Below are 16,904 nucleotides of genomic sequence, written 5' to 3' on the forward strand. Positions count from 1 at the left end.
GGAGTGGGGAAGGACTGAGTTCTGCACCCTCTCACAGCTGGGTGCACACAGCTTCTGACCCTCTTTTCTCTCTCCCCACAGGGATCAGCAATAACCAGCCCAACCAGATGCACCTGAACTCGGCTGCTGCCCAGAGCCCCATGGGCATGAACCTGCCAGGCCAGCAGCCCCTGTCCCACGAACCCCCACCTACCATGTTGCCCTCCCCTACCCCTCTGGGGTCCAACATTCCATTGCACCCCAATGCGCAGGGGACAGGAGGGCCCCCTCAAAACTCGATGATGCTGCCTCCAGGGGGCCCAGACTCCCTGAATGCCCCCTGCGGCCCTGTGCCCAGCTCCTCCCAGATGATGCCCTTCCCTCCTCGGCTGCAGCAGCCCCACGGTGCCATGGCCCCCAGTGGGGGTGGGGGTGGGGGGCCTGGCCTGCAGCAGCATTACCCTTCAGGCATGCCCCTGCCCCCAGAGGACCTGCCTAGCCAGCCGCCCGGCCCCATGCCCCCTCAGCAGCACCTGATGGGCAAAGGCATGGCTGGGCGCATGGGCGACGCCTACCCGCCGGGCGTGCTCCCCGGGGTGGCATCAGTGCTGAACGACCCCGAGCTGAGCGAGGTGATCCGGCCCACCCCGACGGGGATCCCTGAGTTCGACTTGTCGAGGATCATCCCCTCTGAGAAGCCAAGCAGCACCCTCCAGTACTTCCCCAAGAGCGAGAACCAGCCCCCCAAGGCCCAGCCCCCCAATCTGCATCTCATGAACCTGCAGAACATGATGGCGGAGCAGACCCCCTCACGGCCCCCCAACCTCCCGGGCCAGCAGGGCGTCCAGCGGGGGCTCAACATGTCCATGTGCCACCCCGGACAGATGTCCTTGCTGGGCAGGACAGGTGTGCCCCCACAGCAGGGCATGGTGCCCCACGGCCTGCACCAGGGGGTCATGTCGCCTCCGCAAGGCCTCATGACCCAGCAGAATTTCATGCTGATGAAGCAACGGGGCGTGGGGGGCGAGGTCTACAGCCAGCCCCCCCACATGCTGTCCCCACAGGGCTCCCTCATGGGCCCCCCGCCCCAGCAGAACCTCATGGTGTCCCATCCCCTGCGGCAGCGCAGCGTGTCTCTGGACAGCCAGATGGGCTACCTCCCGGCGCCGGGCAGCATGGCCAACCTGCCCTTCTAGCAGTCGCCGTGCGGGGCCGGAGCTGGGGCGATACTGCAAATAAGATAACCTTAAGAAAGTTCCTTCCCCTCCAGTGTTGGCATGGCCTGGGTCAAGGGGTGGGGTGGAGGGGGTGGGAGGGGCTTGTGTGGGGCGTGGCATTTTGTGGAAACCAGATGTGCTGGCAGCTTAAGGGGAAGTGACAGAGTGGGGTGGGGGGTTTTGGATTGGGGTTCCATTTCGGCCACCACCGGGACTGCCCCTCGCCCGTTCCTCCCCAGTCCTATGGAGCCTCTCCCTTCCCTCTTTCTCTGCACCCACCCTCTGCAGCTGTGCTTTCGGAGTCCTGTGTCGAGTCCGTGGGGGGAGAGGGGAAGGAGGAGGTCTCCCCACTCTGTCCCTTTCCTTTCTGCCGCGAGCTTCTCTCTCCTCTTGGTTTCTCTGCTCCCACCTGTTTTTCCTTCTGTCTCTTCCTGCCTCATTTCCTCTCCCTGCTGATGTGGCTGACCCCCTCTCCCACCCCTCCCTGCAGGCGGCTGGCCAGGTGGGCAGGTGCCAGCCGCAGCTGTAAATAGAGCGCTGCGCTTTTGTGCCGGTTTGTGTGTGTGCTGTATTTCTGTGTTTTGATAGAAGTCACAAAAAAGAAAAAAGGATAAAAGAAAACCCTTCCCTCCCTCTTCAAATTCTTGCCCCTTCCATTCTCCTGGACTCAGGACCATGCAGTCTGACACAGGTACCCAGTGTGTGCATTGTCTCTGGGTCTGTAAGGATACCATTCCGGTCCCTTCCCCAAACGGTGAAATGAAAGATAGCCCGCACCTAAACTGAGGTCAGACCACCGAGGCTTCCTCCTGGAGAGCCCCATCCGGGCTGAGGCCTCCCAGAGCGGCAGTCTGTCTGTTGCTGAATGATTCAGGAGAATGTGTGCACGGGCGTGTGTGTTCGCCCCGCACAGGCGACACGGGGCCCTGGCTTCCCAGCTATGGATGGCTGGTATCCCCTGCTGCTACACCTTGGCCAGAACTTGAAGTCCTCCCTCCTCAGTGTGGGATGAAGGAAAGGAGGGAGAGGTGGAGGCTGTGTGGCCCCCTTGAGTGGAGCCATGGGGTGGTGGCACGGTGGTCCACGTGGTCCTGTGCCTGCTGCGGTAGCCCTGGGCCAGGTGACCCCCAGGCCCCGTCTCTTCCAGGAACTGCCACCTACTTCTTATCACCAAAGGCGGAAGGAAAAGGGTTTGGCTGAGTAGATCTGTCTCTCTCCAGCCTCCATCCTTTGAGCATGGATTAGAGAAAGTGTTGGAAAAGCAGGGGGCCTCCTGTCGCCTCCTCTCTGCCTGCCTTCTCACCGGCAAGGTCCCCCTGCCCCGGGCTCAGGGCTCTGTGCCCGCCCAGGTGCAGCCACTGCCTCCCCCTCAGTCCCCTGCTCTTTCCCACAACTCCCCACCTGCCTCTGGTCAGAGCTGAAGCCATACAGACTCAGTGTTTTGCCCCCTTGGCCCCAGGAGTAAAACACTTCTCCTTTTCTCACTTCCTTTCCTGCCTTGTGAGGTGGCAGGGCAGTTCCCTGGCCTTCTGTGCCCCGCCTCCGGGGCCGGGGGCCATTTCTAGACAAGGGGTCTTCTGCCGTGGCCCCATCCCCAGCCTTCCTGATCTGCAGGGTCTGGTCTAGCATTGGCAGCTGTGATACAAAGGGAATTCGCCCCACTTTTCCCAGTCTGGTGCTGTCCTCAGTCCACCGTCAGCCAGGTCAAGCGCTTCCTCTGGGGCCGGCTGGCTGCAGGCCCCTGCCTCCCCCAGCACCTTCCCAGGGGCCCAGGGCCAGGGCCCCGACATCTGTGTCTGGGGGCCACCTAGCTTCCATCCTGCCAGCGCTTTGCCCACCCTGCCTCAACCTGGGCCTTGTACCCATGAACCACCCCCCCCCCCGCCCGACCCAAGACTCCCCAAACTGACTCTAAGTGTTTCCTGCCCAGAGGAGAGAGGGGTCAGACCGCAAAGGGCCTAATGCCCTCCCCGTTGTCTTCTCCCATCTCCGCCACCAGACTAGCTTTCCAAGGTGAACTCCACAGGCCAGCCTACTTCCCTCCATCCATGGCCATACCCCCAGCCATTTTGTACCATTATATAAATATATATATATAAATATAAATATATAAATACAATATGTGAAGACATCTTCTCGGTTTTTATTTTGAAACAATTTTTAGGCTTGTTCCGGGGGTCTCTGTGCTGCCTGTACTGTATTGACCTGTTTTATAGGTGCCTTTTTATTAAAAAGAGAAAATTAAAATCCATCCTCTTGCCTTTTTGCTTTTGTGTCTGGCTACTCGACTGCCCAGCTTACTGTTGGATGCTGGGAGAGAAAAAGCGGGGCTCCGGGGGCTTTCCCAGGGTCCTACGGTGAAGATACAGCCCTCCCTCCTGGGGTCACAAGCTCTGACTTCCACCATGGGGGCCTCCCAGGGAGCTTGGCCAGCTGCCTTGAGCGGGACTGGGCAACCCAGAGGTGCCCTCAGCAAGTGCTGGGGTCCCGGACATCCCGCCCTGGCGAGCCCAGAGGCTGCGGAGGAGGGAGGGAGAGCCCTCTCTGGGCAGGCAGGCACGGAGCAGCATCCTCTGGTTCCATCTGAGTAGTATCCTCTCAGGGGCAGGGCTTGGCTTCCTGAGGCTCGGGGACTTCCCTGCCCAGGCCTGCTTTTCACCCTGCCTAGACGAAGGGGATGCCTCGTGGCTCTTGCTGAGGCCCAGAGAGACAGGCAAGCTCTGGGTTTGGCCTGCAGGCAGGGCGCTGGATGTGACGACCCCCAGAAGCCCCTTTCAGTCTGTCGTCCTTCTCTGGGGGGCGGGTCTCCATCTCCATTCTGACTCTCGGCGAAGTGCTCCCTCCGTGCGATTGCGACCCCTTTGCTGTGTAGCTTGCAGAGAGGGGGGCGGGAAGGAACGGACTACCTCCTTCCTTATCAGTGCCCAGACCCGCCGGCACCCCGGACCCTACTGCCCCTGGCCCTCTTTACACTGGGCAGAGAAGACAGCAGGCCTTGGTTTTTACTTGTGCCTCCTTGGGGCTAAGGAAGGAGAATCTTTCCTGTCAGTGGCTTCTCTCTGCTGGCTGGGCCTTCTTTCTTCTGTAGGACACTGTCTGGCTGGTCTCTGAGGGCGCCTGGAGTCTGCCCTCAGTCTGCAGACCTCCCAGGGCCCAGTGACGCGGGGCTGGCCCAGGGCCATTTTGGTCAGGGCCAGGAGCAGCTTCCGGGATTGGGTCAGTCTGAGTTTCCGGCCTGGTCAAGATGCTGCAGGGCTGGTGGCCCGGCAGAACGTCTGTGTTTGTTAGTGACTGAGACATTAAGGCCGCGTTCTTTTGCCAGCTGGCCTTTCCTCGGCCTTGACCTCCATCCATCCCCTGGTGCTCAGCCTCTAGCTTCTTTCGGCAGGTGGGGCGAGAGGAGAGGTGGGTAGTGGTGCAGGTCGGTGGTCCCTGAGCTGACGGAGTGCATTCTGGGAGGGGACTGACTTCCGCAATGGGCAAGGGCCGAAGTAAAAGTTGTTTCTTGAGCTTCCAATGGTTAAGATGAAACAAGGTGTGTGTGTGTGGGGGGGGTCATCTCAGCCCCGGGGGATACAGCCGGGCACAGGTATCCTCTGCTCTTGCCTTTGGGCTGCCTCCCCTCCCTGGCCTGCAGCCCAGCCCTGGGGCTGGAAGAAGCGACGGCAGGGATGTCCTGGAGAGAGGGGTTGGTTCATCCAGCTGCCCCATGTGAGGACACAGCTAGGCCACGGCGAGCTCTTAGGATCCCAGGTCCCGTGGAAGGGGCTCCAGTAACACCGCATCCCCCAAGGAAAGCAGAAACGAAGGGGGCCGGGACCTAAAAGGTGGTGAGGGAGGTGGCATTCTCTGACTCAGAGAGACTGCTCTTGCGCCAGGTAGGGAAGAACTGGCAGAGGGAGGCGGGGCCGGCACAGCCCAGCTTGGTCAGGAGGCGCGACAGGTCACTCCGGAACTTGACGCCCGCGAACGTGTAGAGCATGGGATTGAGACAGCAGTGGGCCACGCCCAGGAACTCGCTCATGGTGATGGCCACGGAGAGGTAGCCGTTCAGCTCACAGCTGTTGCTCACGGTCTTCAGCCTCGCCAGGGTGTCCAGGAAGATGACGACATGGTAGGGCGACCAACAGAGAAAGAAGACACTCGTCACCAGGATGGCCACCCTGACCGCCTTCTGCCTCTGCGGGCGCCGCTGGGCCTGGCACAGCCGGTGCACCACTCCTACGTAGCACCAGGCCATCACCAGCATGGGCAGTAGGAAGCCCCCGAGGTGGTAGAGGAAGCGGGAGGTGAACCAGGCGTTGGTTTCAGCTCGGTTCTCCTGAGAGAAGGTACAGCGCGGCAGAGAGTCGTTGCGATGGAGGCGGCTCACTTTGGCGAAGAGGATTTCCGGCAAGGCGAAGAAGATGCCCGCCAGCCAGATGGTGGCACAGGTGATGTGGATGGAGAGGAGGCGGCGGTGGCGGTAGGCGTGGACGGCGTGGACGATGGCCAGGTAGCGGTCCACGGCGATGCAGGCCAGGAGCAGGCTGCTGCAGTAGAAGTTGATCTTGTGCAGCGCGATCACAGTTTTGCAGAGGAAAGTGCCCAGGAGCCAGCCCACGGAGCCCTCGATCACGGCAAAAGGCAGGATGAAGACCAGGAGGAGGTCGGCCACGGCCAGGTGGAACAGGAAGGTCTCGGTGGAGCTGCGGGTTTGCCGGTGGCGTTCCAGGATCACCAGCACCAGGATGTTGCCCATCATCCCCAGGAGGAAGATGAGGCCGTAGGCCACGGGCATGAACACGGCCTTGAAGGAGGACAGGAGGGGCCCCTCCGCTGTGGAGCAGAGGTGATTTTCCACCGCGGGGCTCTCCGTGCTGTCGCTGTAGTTGCCTAGTTCCTTGTACTGCAAGGGCAAGGAGACAGCAGGGCGGGGAACTGAGGACCCATCTTCCCCCTCACAGGGGGACCCCGAGTCCCCTGTAGATTTCTCCTGTCCTCCCCACCCCCACGCTGCCTTTGTCCCCGGGCTCCCGATACATCCCACCGACCAAATCCCGACCTCCCCTTGTGTGTCCACGAACAACTCGCTTTGCCCTTCCCAGCTGCAGGTTTCGACTGTAAACGGGACTGATTCCTCGCGGGGTGGTGACGAAGATGGAAGGAGATGCGTGGTGCGTTTGGTAGGGAGAGGCTTCACGGACTCTGAAGGGCTGTGCACCTGTTAGGTGCTTTGAGTTTACGTGTCCTCGGGTAGGGAAGGCCGCCGGCTCACGGCACGGAATTGGAACTTCAGTTTTGGAAATGGGTCTGGTTGGGGCAAGGGGCCATCTGCTCCAATTCCCAACAGAGCAGCGGGCGCTAAAACCTAAGATCCTGCTGAGGGGGCAGCTGCTGGTGTGGCCTGCGGGCTTCCTCTTGATGCGTCTCCCTGTTCCTGAATGTCTTCACTGTAGCTGAGATTGTAGCGCTAGCCTCCTGCTTTGTTCACTCCGCATAACAAGCTCAGGTATGTGCTATTCCTGTCTTTTTTTTTTTTTTTTTAATGTTTGTTTATTTTTGAGAGAGAGAGAGAGACAGATGGAGAGCGAGCAGGGGAGGGGCAGAGAGAGAGGGAGGAAGCAGGCTCCAGGCTCCTGAGCTGTCAGCACAGAGCCTGACACGGGGCTCGAACTCGCTGTGAGATCATGACCTGAGCCGAAGTCAGACGCCTAACCGACTGAGCCACCCAGGCGCCCCTGTGATTTTCCTATCTTACAAAGGTCAGGTGTGTTTGAACCCACGTTGATCTCCCTCCAGAGCCGATTTTTCCACCACTATGCAGCCCTGCCTGGGCTTCCCTCCCTACTCCTGCCCATCACTCGGGAGCTCCCTCCTCTGCTTCCTTCTCGGCTTCAGAAGAGAGGAAGCGGTGTTGCTGTTCCAAGAGAGGGTGATGCGCCCACTTTGTCTCTGGAAGCTCCTCCTCCTCCTCCTCCCCTTCCTCCTCCCCTCACCTCCTCCTCCTTCTCCTCCCCCCCTCCTCCTCCCCCCTTACCCCACCCCACCAGCGCTCAGGTTGTTTACCCAGCTAACCGCAAAGGAAGACACGGTGTCTGTTTTCATACCTTTCACTCGCAGCTGTCCCCCTGCACCTGCTCCTCCTCACTTCCCAGCCCTGTTCTCCACCCCTCCCACTGGCCCCCTCCCCATGGTTTCAAACCAATTATAACCAACTTATGTGGGTTGAAAAAGACACTTCTATAAATGATGAGCCCCGGGGAGGCAGAGGATGGGACAGGATACTCTGCACAGAAGCTCTAGATGGTCTCACACTGCCCTTCTTCCAGGAGAGTGAGGGTCTTGCACAAAGCAGGAGATGGTTACGCTGCCACCCAGGGGCCCCAGTTGTGGGTCACATTATTCGCTCTCAGTGGGCAGACCCAGGTCCCCAACCTGTGTCTTTCCTTCTGGTCCCCGGGGCAAGTGGGTCTGGGGGAAGGGGGTGGAGGATACATCGGTGCGATGGCAGAGCCCTCTGCCTCCCCCCACCCCAGCATCCCTCTGCCACAGGCTCAGTCCAGCCCTTGTTCACCCTACCGCCTCCATGGCCCCATGCCAGCAACTTCTCCACCCTTGTCCATCCGCCAAACACAGGAGGAATTTTCCAACCCGCAGATCCCATCAGTGTCCTGCTTAAAGTCCTTTGTTGGTCCCCGGTTACCTGTAAGCAGTGGTTTGCTTTTCACCTTTACCCCCCTTGCCCAGTTTCACATTTAATAGCAAAGCCAATTATAAGAAGTCATGTTTGTGATGCAATTACTCAACAGGAGATTGGCGTAAGCCAGTCTCCGTGCATTCACACAACAGAATACGATGTAGTTCTCAAAAAGAAATGAGATTAACTGCATGTTCTCTTAGGGAAAGAGGTTTGACACACACGGCCACATTCCAGATCCGATTGCAGGGCACTCCACACAGCGTGATCCCATCCAGGGACTGTCCTTGCAGGGCTTCCTGGGGCTGGGGGTGGGGAGGGAGGAAGGGGAAGGCTCAGCTCCTCTCCTTGCCTTCGAACCAAACTTCTCCACTCTTGTCTCGTGTGGTGTTTCACACAGAAGCTCTCGTTTAATTAAAAAAAAAAAAAAAACAAAAACCATCTCTACTTTCATTTGAAAACCATGGGCTTGCAGGGTGACGTCTGAACTCCCCTACGGGGGCTTGACGTGTCTACAAAATGTATATTCCTCCAACTTTTCAAGCCTCGCCTTCTACTTTATCGCCTTAGGCGCCCTGTCCTCCAGGTTCATCATTCCCGTGTCCAAGACTTTGCTCCAACTCTACCTTTTACAGAACAATTCTTTCTCCCCACGACTGCCTGTCTCATTAATGCCTATGGTTCCTCCAAGGTCCCACTCAGCCCCACCTTCCTACCTCCCTCCTTCCTAGCTTGGAACTAGATTCTCTTCTTACATTCTCTGCATCTTTTTAACCAAGTTTTTTCATCTTTATTTACTTTGAGAGAGAGAGCAGGAGGAGGAAGAGAGAGAGAGAGAGAGAGAGAGAATCCCAAGCAGGCTCTGCACTGTCAGCACAGAGCCTGACCTAGGGCTCCATCCCGCGATCCCGCTAACTGTGAGATCGTGACCTGAGCCAAATCAAGAGTCGGACGCTTAGCTGACTGAGCCACCCAGGCGCCCCTCTCTGTGTCGTTACTACCGCTGAGAGCAGTTTCTCAGAGAGGGCCGGAGGCCCTTGTATTCCAAAGTTTGAGGCAAGTCCCTCTCTGTGCCTCTGCAGAGACCCAAACACTTCTTTTCACCCTTCCTCGGTTCCTGCCTCCTCCCAATACCCTTGAGAGCCTAGAGCCCATCTTGGGTTCTGTCCCCATACCGGGAGCTATTTCCAGTATGCTCGTTGACTCCTATTGGAATTGACCAGGAGGTACACGGGGGAAACAGTGAGGTGAGTGGTGAGCAAAGCAATTCAGACCAGGGGCGAAGAGATACGGGGCCTGGGGCAGTCAGTGGGGCTGGACTCCGCCTACCTTTGGGGGGGAGCCTGGCGGCCCACTGCCCCTTGGGCAACATCTGGCCGGGGTAGGTACAGCCCACCTACCTGACCCCCGAGGCCCTTTATGATAACCAGTCAAATCCTTACCCTCTAAAGCATCCAGGCTGATTGGTTTATTGCCCATTTAACATCCGCGCCCCGGCAGGAAGTGCCCCCAGGACCCTAGAACTCCCATCTCCTGAGAAGCTGGGTTTCAAAGAGGGTTGAGGGGAGCTATCTTTTCCTTCTTGCCAAGAGGTATTTGTTTGGAAAAGTGCTCAGGCAGGGAGGGCAACAACATGGGAGGAAGCCGGTTTGAGGGGTGCTGGGAGTTGTTAGTACATCTCAGCAGGAGGTGTCAAACAGACATTTTGGGGGCTCAGAAGTGGCACATGTGAAAGCCACTTCCCATACCTAGGGGATCAGCCACCCCACCCCTCCCCAAACCATGGAGAGAGGTAGTGAGGCAAGGTTGACTCTGGCCCAGTGGGAAGATGAGGAACCTAATCCTAAATACGTCGAATCTTAAATACGTTGGGGAGTGGGGTGCAGAAGGGAACCCTCCAAGGCTCACACCCTGAGGGAGCTCAGTGCAGGCAATCTGGCCAAGCGCTTACTCATTCTTTGACATCAAAAGCTGCAGGAACCCGGGGCCCTCAGGCACACACATACTCTGACAGCAGCACGCACCGTGTAGAGACACAGCCACGTGCCCAGGCCAGGCCACGAGGGCATGTGGCCTAGGCAGGTACCCAGCAGAGAGCCTGCACAGAGGCCGGGGGCTCATGCCCCGGAGAAGGCAAGGAGACCTGATGAGCAGGATAAAGCTGAGCAGTGAGCCAGGAATCCAGGTAGAAATTGCTCTGAGCACTGGGGACAGGGCGAGAGGAGTTAGAACCTTCTGTGTTCTGGTGTTGAGGAGAAGAGAGGATGGGCAGGGGGGGAGGAGCGGAGCAGGTGCATCGGGGCGCTGCACTGGCCAGCGTGAGGATTAGCAAACATTTGCTGATTAGACTGTGTGAGCTGGTGGGGCAGGGGCTAACCGGAGCATTCCTCTGGAGTCTGTCCCACACCCTCACCCTTTTGACACTCTCCACCCTGTCTCAGCTGACACGGCTGGGGGACCCTTCCAGGCAATGCAGCGTCCTCCACAGCCTGGAACTAGAGGCCCAAGCTGACCAGATGGAATTGACAGGGGAATATATAGAGACCTAGACTCGGGTTTAAGATTTCAACCGTCGGGGGACAAGTTAGGGAAGACCTGGCTTACCGACAGTTGATGAAGAAAAAGGCCCGAGAGTCTGCTGGTTGCTAGCTTAAGATGAGTCAACAGGGTGACGCGGCTGCCAGAAAGGCTCCCGTCACCTTACTTAGGTGAACAGAAACCTGTAGGTGGGCAGCTGACACCATCGCAGTTTGTTTGGTCTGGACAAGGGTGACCGGTTTGCTGAGGGGTCTGGAAATCCCCACCCTGGGAGGAAGTTTTCTGGTACCGGGGTGCAGAGTCTTGGGAGAAGAAGACCCGAGCCCAGGACAGATGCCTTCTTCAAGGACTGGAAGAACCACCATAGGCAAGAGGGCGGGACGGGCTCACTGTTTGAGGCTCTCGAGGGCAGATGGGGAGGGATGGGCAGAGGCTGGGGGTTGGGTGTTTCAGTCAAAGGAGAAAGGAGCTTCTCACAGGCAGAACTCTCCCACGGTGGGTTGGGGTCCCCTGGGAGGAGGAAGAATGAGCTCAAGTATTCGGGAAGGGATTCCAGCCCTGGACGGGAGACTGGGCTCTGCCCTCGAGTGCCCCTCACTCACAGCTCCCAGATGCTCAGATTCTCGGGCTGTCATGCTCTGCCTGAGGATGAGCACGATCTTCAGGTAGCTCGGCACCTGTGGGGGAGCTTCGCTTCTCTAGCTGTCTGTCCTGTGGCCAGACTGACCTTGGCGTTCAGTCCCCCAGAGAGCGCCGGCCTGCTGGGTGCTGTGGCTCATCCGGGCAGAACCCCGGGAGCCCAGGGGCCTGAGTCATACTGGCCGCAGGACGCGTCTGCACACAGACGCAGGTCATTGCTCTGGCCTTAGGCAGCACCCACAGGTTCTGTCTCCTTTTGTGCCCTTGTCTGGATATTCCCAACCAAGAGGCAAGAGCTGTGAATGGGGTCAGCCGGGCATCTGTCCTTCCAGCCTGCAGTGGCTTGAGGATTGAGATCGGGCTAAGGGTGCGAATGGGGGTCTGTGTCCCTGATCCCATTCTTCCTTTTGAGGGTCCACACTCCCAAAAGACCATCTGAGACTCTGGCTTGCCACTTGAAGGAAGAAGAGATGTGGGGCCTGGTTTGCCCCCCTCCCCCCTCCTCCCTCCCCCCCTTCAGAAGTGAAGCCGCCAGGCTCCTCTTTCCTCTGTACCCAGGGTTTTGGCCATTAGGAACGTGGTACTGCCCCGGATGTGGTTCTGGGGGGAGACTTTAAGCTACTTCTACGTTTTTGGGTTTTTTTTTTTTTTAATGTTTATTGATTGATTGAGAGAGAGAGAGAGAGAGAGAGAGAGAGCACGAGTGGGGGCAGAGAGGGAGAGGGGCAGGGAGAGAGAGAGAGAAAGAGGGAGAGAGTACCAAGCAGGCTCCCAGCTGTCAGTGCAGAGCCCGACACGGGGCTCGAACCCACGAACCACGAGATCATGGCCTAAGCTGAAACCAAGAGTCAGACGCTTAAGCAACTGAGCCATGCAGGTGCTCCAAAGCTACTTCTATCTTTGCGCTGAATCTTTAGGTTTTGGGGGAGGGTCCCCATGTGGCACCCCAAAGTCAATTTACACTTTGGGGACAGTCACCCAGTCTGAGGGACAGGTAGATGTGTACCCTAGGTTTTGTACAGCAACCATCTCGTGGGTCAGCACCCACTTGAAACATTTTGTCCGGTCATTCCTGAAAGACTATTCGTTCTTGTCTCCTGATTCTCAGGGCCTAATCCGTGGCCACTTTTTATGCCGTTCTGTCAGAGGGGTGGGATCTGTGTCCTTAAGGAAGGCAAGAGTTCCCGGTGGAGACTGCGGTCTGTATGTCTGAGCCCAGATTTGCCCCAACAGTGAACCCTCCCCAGGCTGGACCTGGGTCTCTCCCTCATCTCCGATTCCTCAAATCACCTCCAGTTGGGGCCCTCTCCACTGGGACTCTTCTGGGACTTTTGACCTATTTGGGGTGGGGGATCCTCCCCTCTCCCAACGCATGGCCCGAGACAGCCTGGGCTGGTTTTGGTTCCTCTTCCTTACACCTTGATGAAATGAGGTGATACACGTGGACAGGCTTTGTAGCCTGTGATGCTCTGCCCACAGTGAAATGTTTTGGGGGGACCATCACTGAGGAGAGGATAGGGGAGTCCAGGTCCTGGGGTTGGACCAGATTCATCCTGCTTTTTAGCAGCTTCCCCTCCTGGCTGGTGTGGTGGGGCTGGAGGTGAGGTTTACCCCCAGCCCCTGTAGGTCCCCCAGCCCAGGCCCCGAGGCTGTCAAGATCAAGGTTCCTGCACTCTCAGATCAAGGTTCCTGTGGACAGAGACTTTTCTGGGTCTGCCTAGGTCTGCCTTCCTAGCAGGATCGGTCCCTGGTACACCCACCCCAGGGACCTGGCTCCTTGTGCTTAGTCAGCCATCTAGAGTTTTTGTGTGGGTCTGCCGCTCGTGGGGATTGGCTGCTCCTCTTTTAAAAATGGACATTTCAAGTGGCTGCAGTTGATCTCAGAATTCAAGAGGCGGAAGGGAAGACAGGATGACCAACACCTGGCTGTGGCCAAGGGCCCTCAGTTCGTAACAAGTAGTCGGGTCTCTCTCCCTGGGCTGCTGGTGGTCTTTAATATATGGGACACGCCCTGTTGTCCCCTGCCCTCTGCCACCACCTGTCTCTAGTAGGTCACGCAGTGGAGTGGCACATGCAGTTAGGGGAAACTCTTGTGGTTTCTCAGAAGCCAGGAGTGGCCAGATCTTGGGTTGGTTACTATGCGTCCAACTGGGTCAGGGTTCGTGGTCAGCTCAAAGCTGTAGGCAGAGGAAAACATCCACTAACCTACTCGGGTGAGGCCAGGGGCCAAGACTGGGGGCCAGGGTGGGAGGTTGGCACCTTGTCAGGGCGGTGGGGTTTTAGCCTGGTTGAGGGTACTGCCCAGAGTCTGTCATTTCTCTCGGGGCCAACTTTATGGACATGTGGCCTGTGCAGTCACGCCGGGCCCTGTACTTAGAAGAGCTCCACGCTCGGGTTGGTGCTCTGCGATCGCTATCTTGAAATTCTTAATAATTTTTGAACAAGGGGCCCTGCGTTTTCATTTTGTATTGGGTCCCACAGGCTAGGCGGCAGGTCGGATTAGACTGATGGTTCTGGCTCTGTTTTTATCTGATTGGGTCTGAGGGACCAGACTTGGGGTAATTAGCTCTTCCCCTCACATTCTCGGCGGCTTCCTAGCGCTGGGATCTGGGCAAGTGGGCGGGCTATTCCAAGCACGTCTGGGAACCCGGCTGGTAGAGTTCCAGCATGGATTCCAGCCGGTGGAACTGAAGGGTGTTGGAGAACATTTCAGGGTGAGTTTAGGGTCAGGAAAGCAAGTGGGCGTTGGGAGAAAGGATTTGGATCTTTTCTGATCTAGCCCAGAGTGTAGCGCAAAGAGAAGTCCTTTCCCTAGAAGTGCCATTGGCCATGGGAGGAAAGGAGGAAAGAAGTTCCCCAAAGATCCTCATAAAGAGCCCTCTCCTGCCGACACACAGGAGCTCCAGAGTCTCTGCTTTAGCTCTTCCCTACACACCTCCTTTGCGAGCCCAGTGACAGCCAAGCCAGCTGAACCTCTGCTTCACAGGAGGGACTTGGGTGCGAAGCAGAGTGTGATTCTGGGAATCATTTTCTTAGCCCATCCGAGAACACCTCAACTCTAGAGATTCCAGTGTTCTGATGGGGACCACAACATGCTTTAAAACATTTCTAGGATTAACACAGTTTCTCCCAGCAATCTGGCATCCCTGTGCCCCCCCTCCCCCCGACTCTGACCCCATGTGGTCCCCTCCCTTGCTGGCCACCTGGTCTCACAGTTCCTTGGTTTAGCACCCAATTACTGTCTAAGAGTTTCCAGTGAGTGGGGGTTTTGTCTTCATGGGTAGACCGTGAGCTATCTGAGGGCCAGGACCAAATCCTCGGCTTCTCCATTCAACACAGAATGTAGTGCCCTGATGATACAATCATATAGCAAGTGATGAATAAATACCCTGGAACAGCACCAGGTTCCTGACAGTAAGAACACTTCCAAAGTACTTTCCCATCTAGACCCTTATTCCAGCCCTAAAAGATAAGAGGAGGACCTTCTTCTGAGGAATGGAGAGGCAAAGTGACTTGTTCGAGGTCACATAGCAAGCCCGGGAGGATGCAGGACTGGAACCCAAAATTCTGATCCCCTCTAAAGGATGTCTATTTAAAGCAACAACTCTACTTATCTGCTTCCTCCTTGGAATGGGGAAATACAGTCTTAAAAGTCTTAAAAGACATTGGGCCTGTCTAGATTCTGCTGATCCACAGCGGGAGGGGACTCCACAGCTGTCCCCTCTTCCCTGAGCCCTGGGCACAGGAAATTGAGAATTCCAAGTGGGGTCTGGGTGACCATCTGTCTCTACTCACCATGTCCTCCAGGTTGTAGTTGATAAGGTCCATGTCCAGGGTTAAGGGGTAGTTCATGCTTGTAGCCGTATGTCACCAGACTGGTCACTGTCTGATGTTGAGAGGCTCTCTGCCTGGTGCCTATAGAGAGGTGGCAGCCGTCAGCTGCAAATTTAAGCAAATGAGTTGCGCACTGTCTCCTGGGGCCGCGTAGGACCCGCTGTCTGCCTCACAACTCATCGCTTTTTTTTTTTTCCACTGGGTCTTTTTTTTTTTTGAAGAAAAAGGGAAAATCCCCATAGCATCAGTGCTAGTCAAGCATTTCGGCTTCTTTCCTGGCAATAGTTGTCTCAATGGGGCTTGTGACAGATACGAAGGCTGCCCCTCGCCTCTCCTCCCTGTACCTCCCAATAAGGGAGTTGTACCTTATAATGAAAACCACCACACCAGTCAGTGGGGCAATGAGGGAAACTCCACATAGAAAGGGAACAGGAGGAGAGCCCTTCCAGGACCTCCTCTCCAAGTCACCTCCAAGCCTTCACCTCTCTCGCCACTAGGGTGACCAATCATCCGGTTTGCCACCAACCGAAAGTCCCTTGTCCTGGGAAACCCCTCACTCCCAGGCCAATGGGGACGCTTGGTCATCCGACTTGCTGCTATCCTTTTGCCTGGTCAAGGGCAAAACCTCTTCCCTTTCCAGCTCAAGTCCTGGAGAGAAACGTTAGAAACTTTCAAAGGGAACATCATTAAAACATTACTGGAAGACGAAAATAAAGTCACCCAAATTACCAGCACAAAAACATAAACAGGCACCGAGTCGTCTTCTGACTCAAAAGAATGATGTTCCGGCTACACATTAACTTGGTTGGCACCTAATTATTAACAGCAGCCACTACCCAGCTGGAGCAGAGTTTTACACAGGAGGATCCTGAGGCTCAGAATGGGAGAGGAACATCCCCAGGACCCACAACTAACCAGTGGCAGAGCAGGGACCCGAACCCAGGTGTCCTCACGGCACATTCAGAGTTTTCTGTATACACCAGGCTATCACTCGCACAGGCTCATGTGACCCTCTCGTTTCCCTCAACTCTGTCCTGTCTGAGGACCCCTTCCTTTAAGAAGCCCCTTTGTAGACACAGATCAATTTCCTCTCCACACCTCATCTCTGGGCCCTTTCTTCCAGGAGCGGGGCATTTCCTCTCTTGGGCCACAATGTCGTGAAAACAGTGACTGTGCACACAGGGGTACCCACACATGACATGCCACTTCTTTGCTCTTGTCATCAGCTTCCTTTCCAGCCAGATTACCATTTGCTGGGACTCCACCCTTTCTAGTGCCTTCCTTCACCTTTTCCTCCATATTCATCCCCCCTCTTTCTCTCCTATTCGCCTCGTTTATAACCCCCGCTGCACCCCCAACAGACACAGCTTTCTTGGCTTTCAACAGCTTGAGGAACCCAGGCTTCTGTTTGCGCTGTTGGGGCCTGTCTTTCCCTCCTCATTCGCTCACCGCCTTCGGCAACTGCTTTCAAGGAGGAAGAACCCGAGGACAAGGGGTGGGATTTCCTCTTCTGTATTTCCAGTCCTGAAATGCTCAGAAGGAAGCTGCCCCAATGTTTCCTGTGTCCCATGCTTGCTAAGCGCTCCCCGTTCTTCCAGCCCCACGCCCCAACATCTCTGCCCCTCCAAACCATTGATAACATTTAACTTAGTTTTTGCTACTTCTAAGGACATTGATCAGGAGGGAATACAGCATACAGAATCATATGGGAACCAGAAGGAAATTTGGAAGATAAGCCAGTCCCTTCTCATTCCCCCTCCCCTGCCCCCAGCAAATGCAAGATTCTTGTCACTACATCTTTATCACACGGTCACCCGGTATTGGACAAACATCACTAAGGGTGAGAAACTTGTTCCTCTCAAGAGATTGGTGTTTTAAGGCAGGATGATTTAATCATCGCAAGCATGTTCCTCATGCTGAGTCAAAGTGTATCTCCCTGTAACTCATCCCAGAGGTCCTGGCACTGCCTTCGTCCTGATTGTCTAATAAGCACCTTCTGAAGACGGATCCCACATCCC

General features: G+C 56.5%; 2 protein-coding genes across 5 annotated transcripts in view; one reads left to right on the top strand and one right to left on the bottom strand.

Annotated features, from left to right (window-relative positions):
• The window catches only part of BCL9L (BCL9 like), a 27,919-nt gene extending 24,472 nt beyond the window's left edge, over nt 1-3,447 (top strand). For all 4 annotated transcript variants that reach the window (XM_027036673.2, XM_027036677.2, XM_027036674.2 and 1 more), the window contains one exon: nt 82-3,447. In XM_027036673.2, the coding sequence (XP_026892474.1) occupies nt 82-1,175 (1,094 nt within the window). In that variant the 3' untranslated portion in view covers nt 1,176-3,447. The remainder of the gene's footprint in view (nt 1-81) is intronic.
• CXCR5 (C-X-C motif chemokine receptor 5) lies at nt 3,320-15,396 on the bottom strand. Its single transcript, XM_015082089.3, has 2 exons — nt 14,848-15,396; nt 3,320-6,084 (listed from the first exon to the last, which is right to left on the bottom strand). The coding sequence occupies exons 1-2, from the start codon at nt 14,902-14,904 to the stop codon at nt 5,017-5,019; spliced, it is 1,125 nt and encodes a 374-aa protein (XP_014937575.2). The 5' UTR covers nt 14,905-15,396; the 3' UTR covers nt 3,320-5,016.
• Between the last annotated feature and the right edge of the window lie 1,508 nt (nt 15,397-16,904).

Source organism: Acinonyx jubatus, chromosome D1, assembly GCF_027475565.1.
Source record: "Acinonyx jubatus isolate Ajub_Pintada_27869175 chromosome D1, VMU_Ajub_asm_v1.0, whole genome shotgun sequence".
Taxonomy (NCBI): domain Eukaryota; kingdom Metazoa; phylum Chordata; class Mammalia; order Carnivora; family Felidae; genus Acinonyx; species Acinonyx jubatus.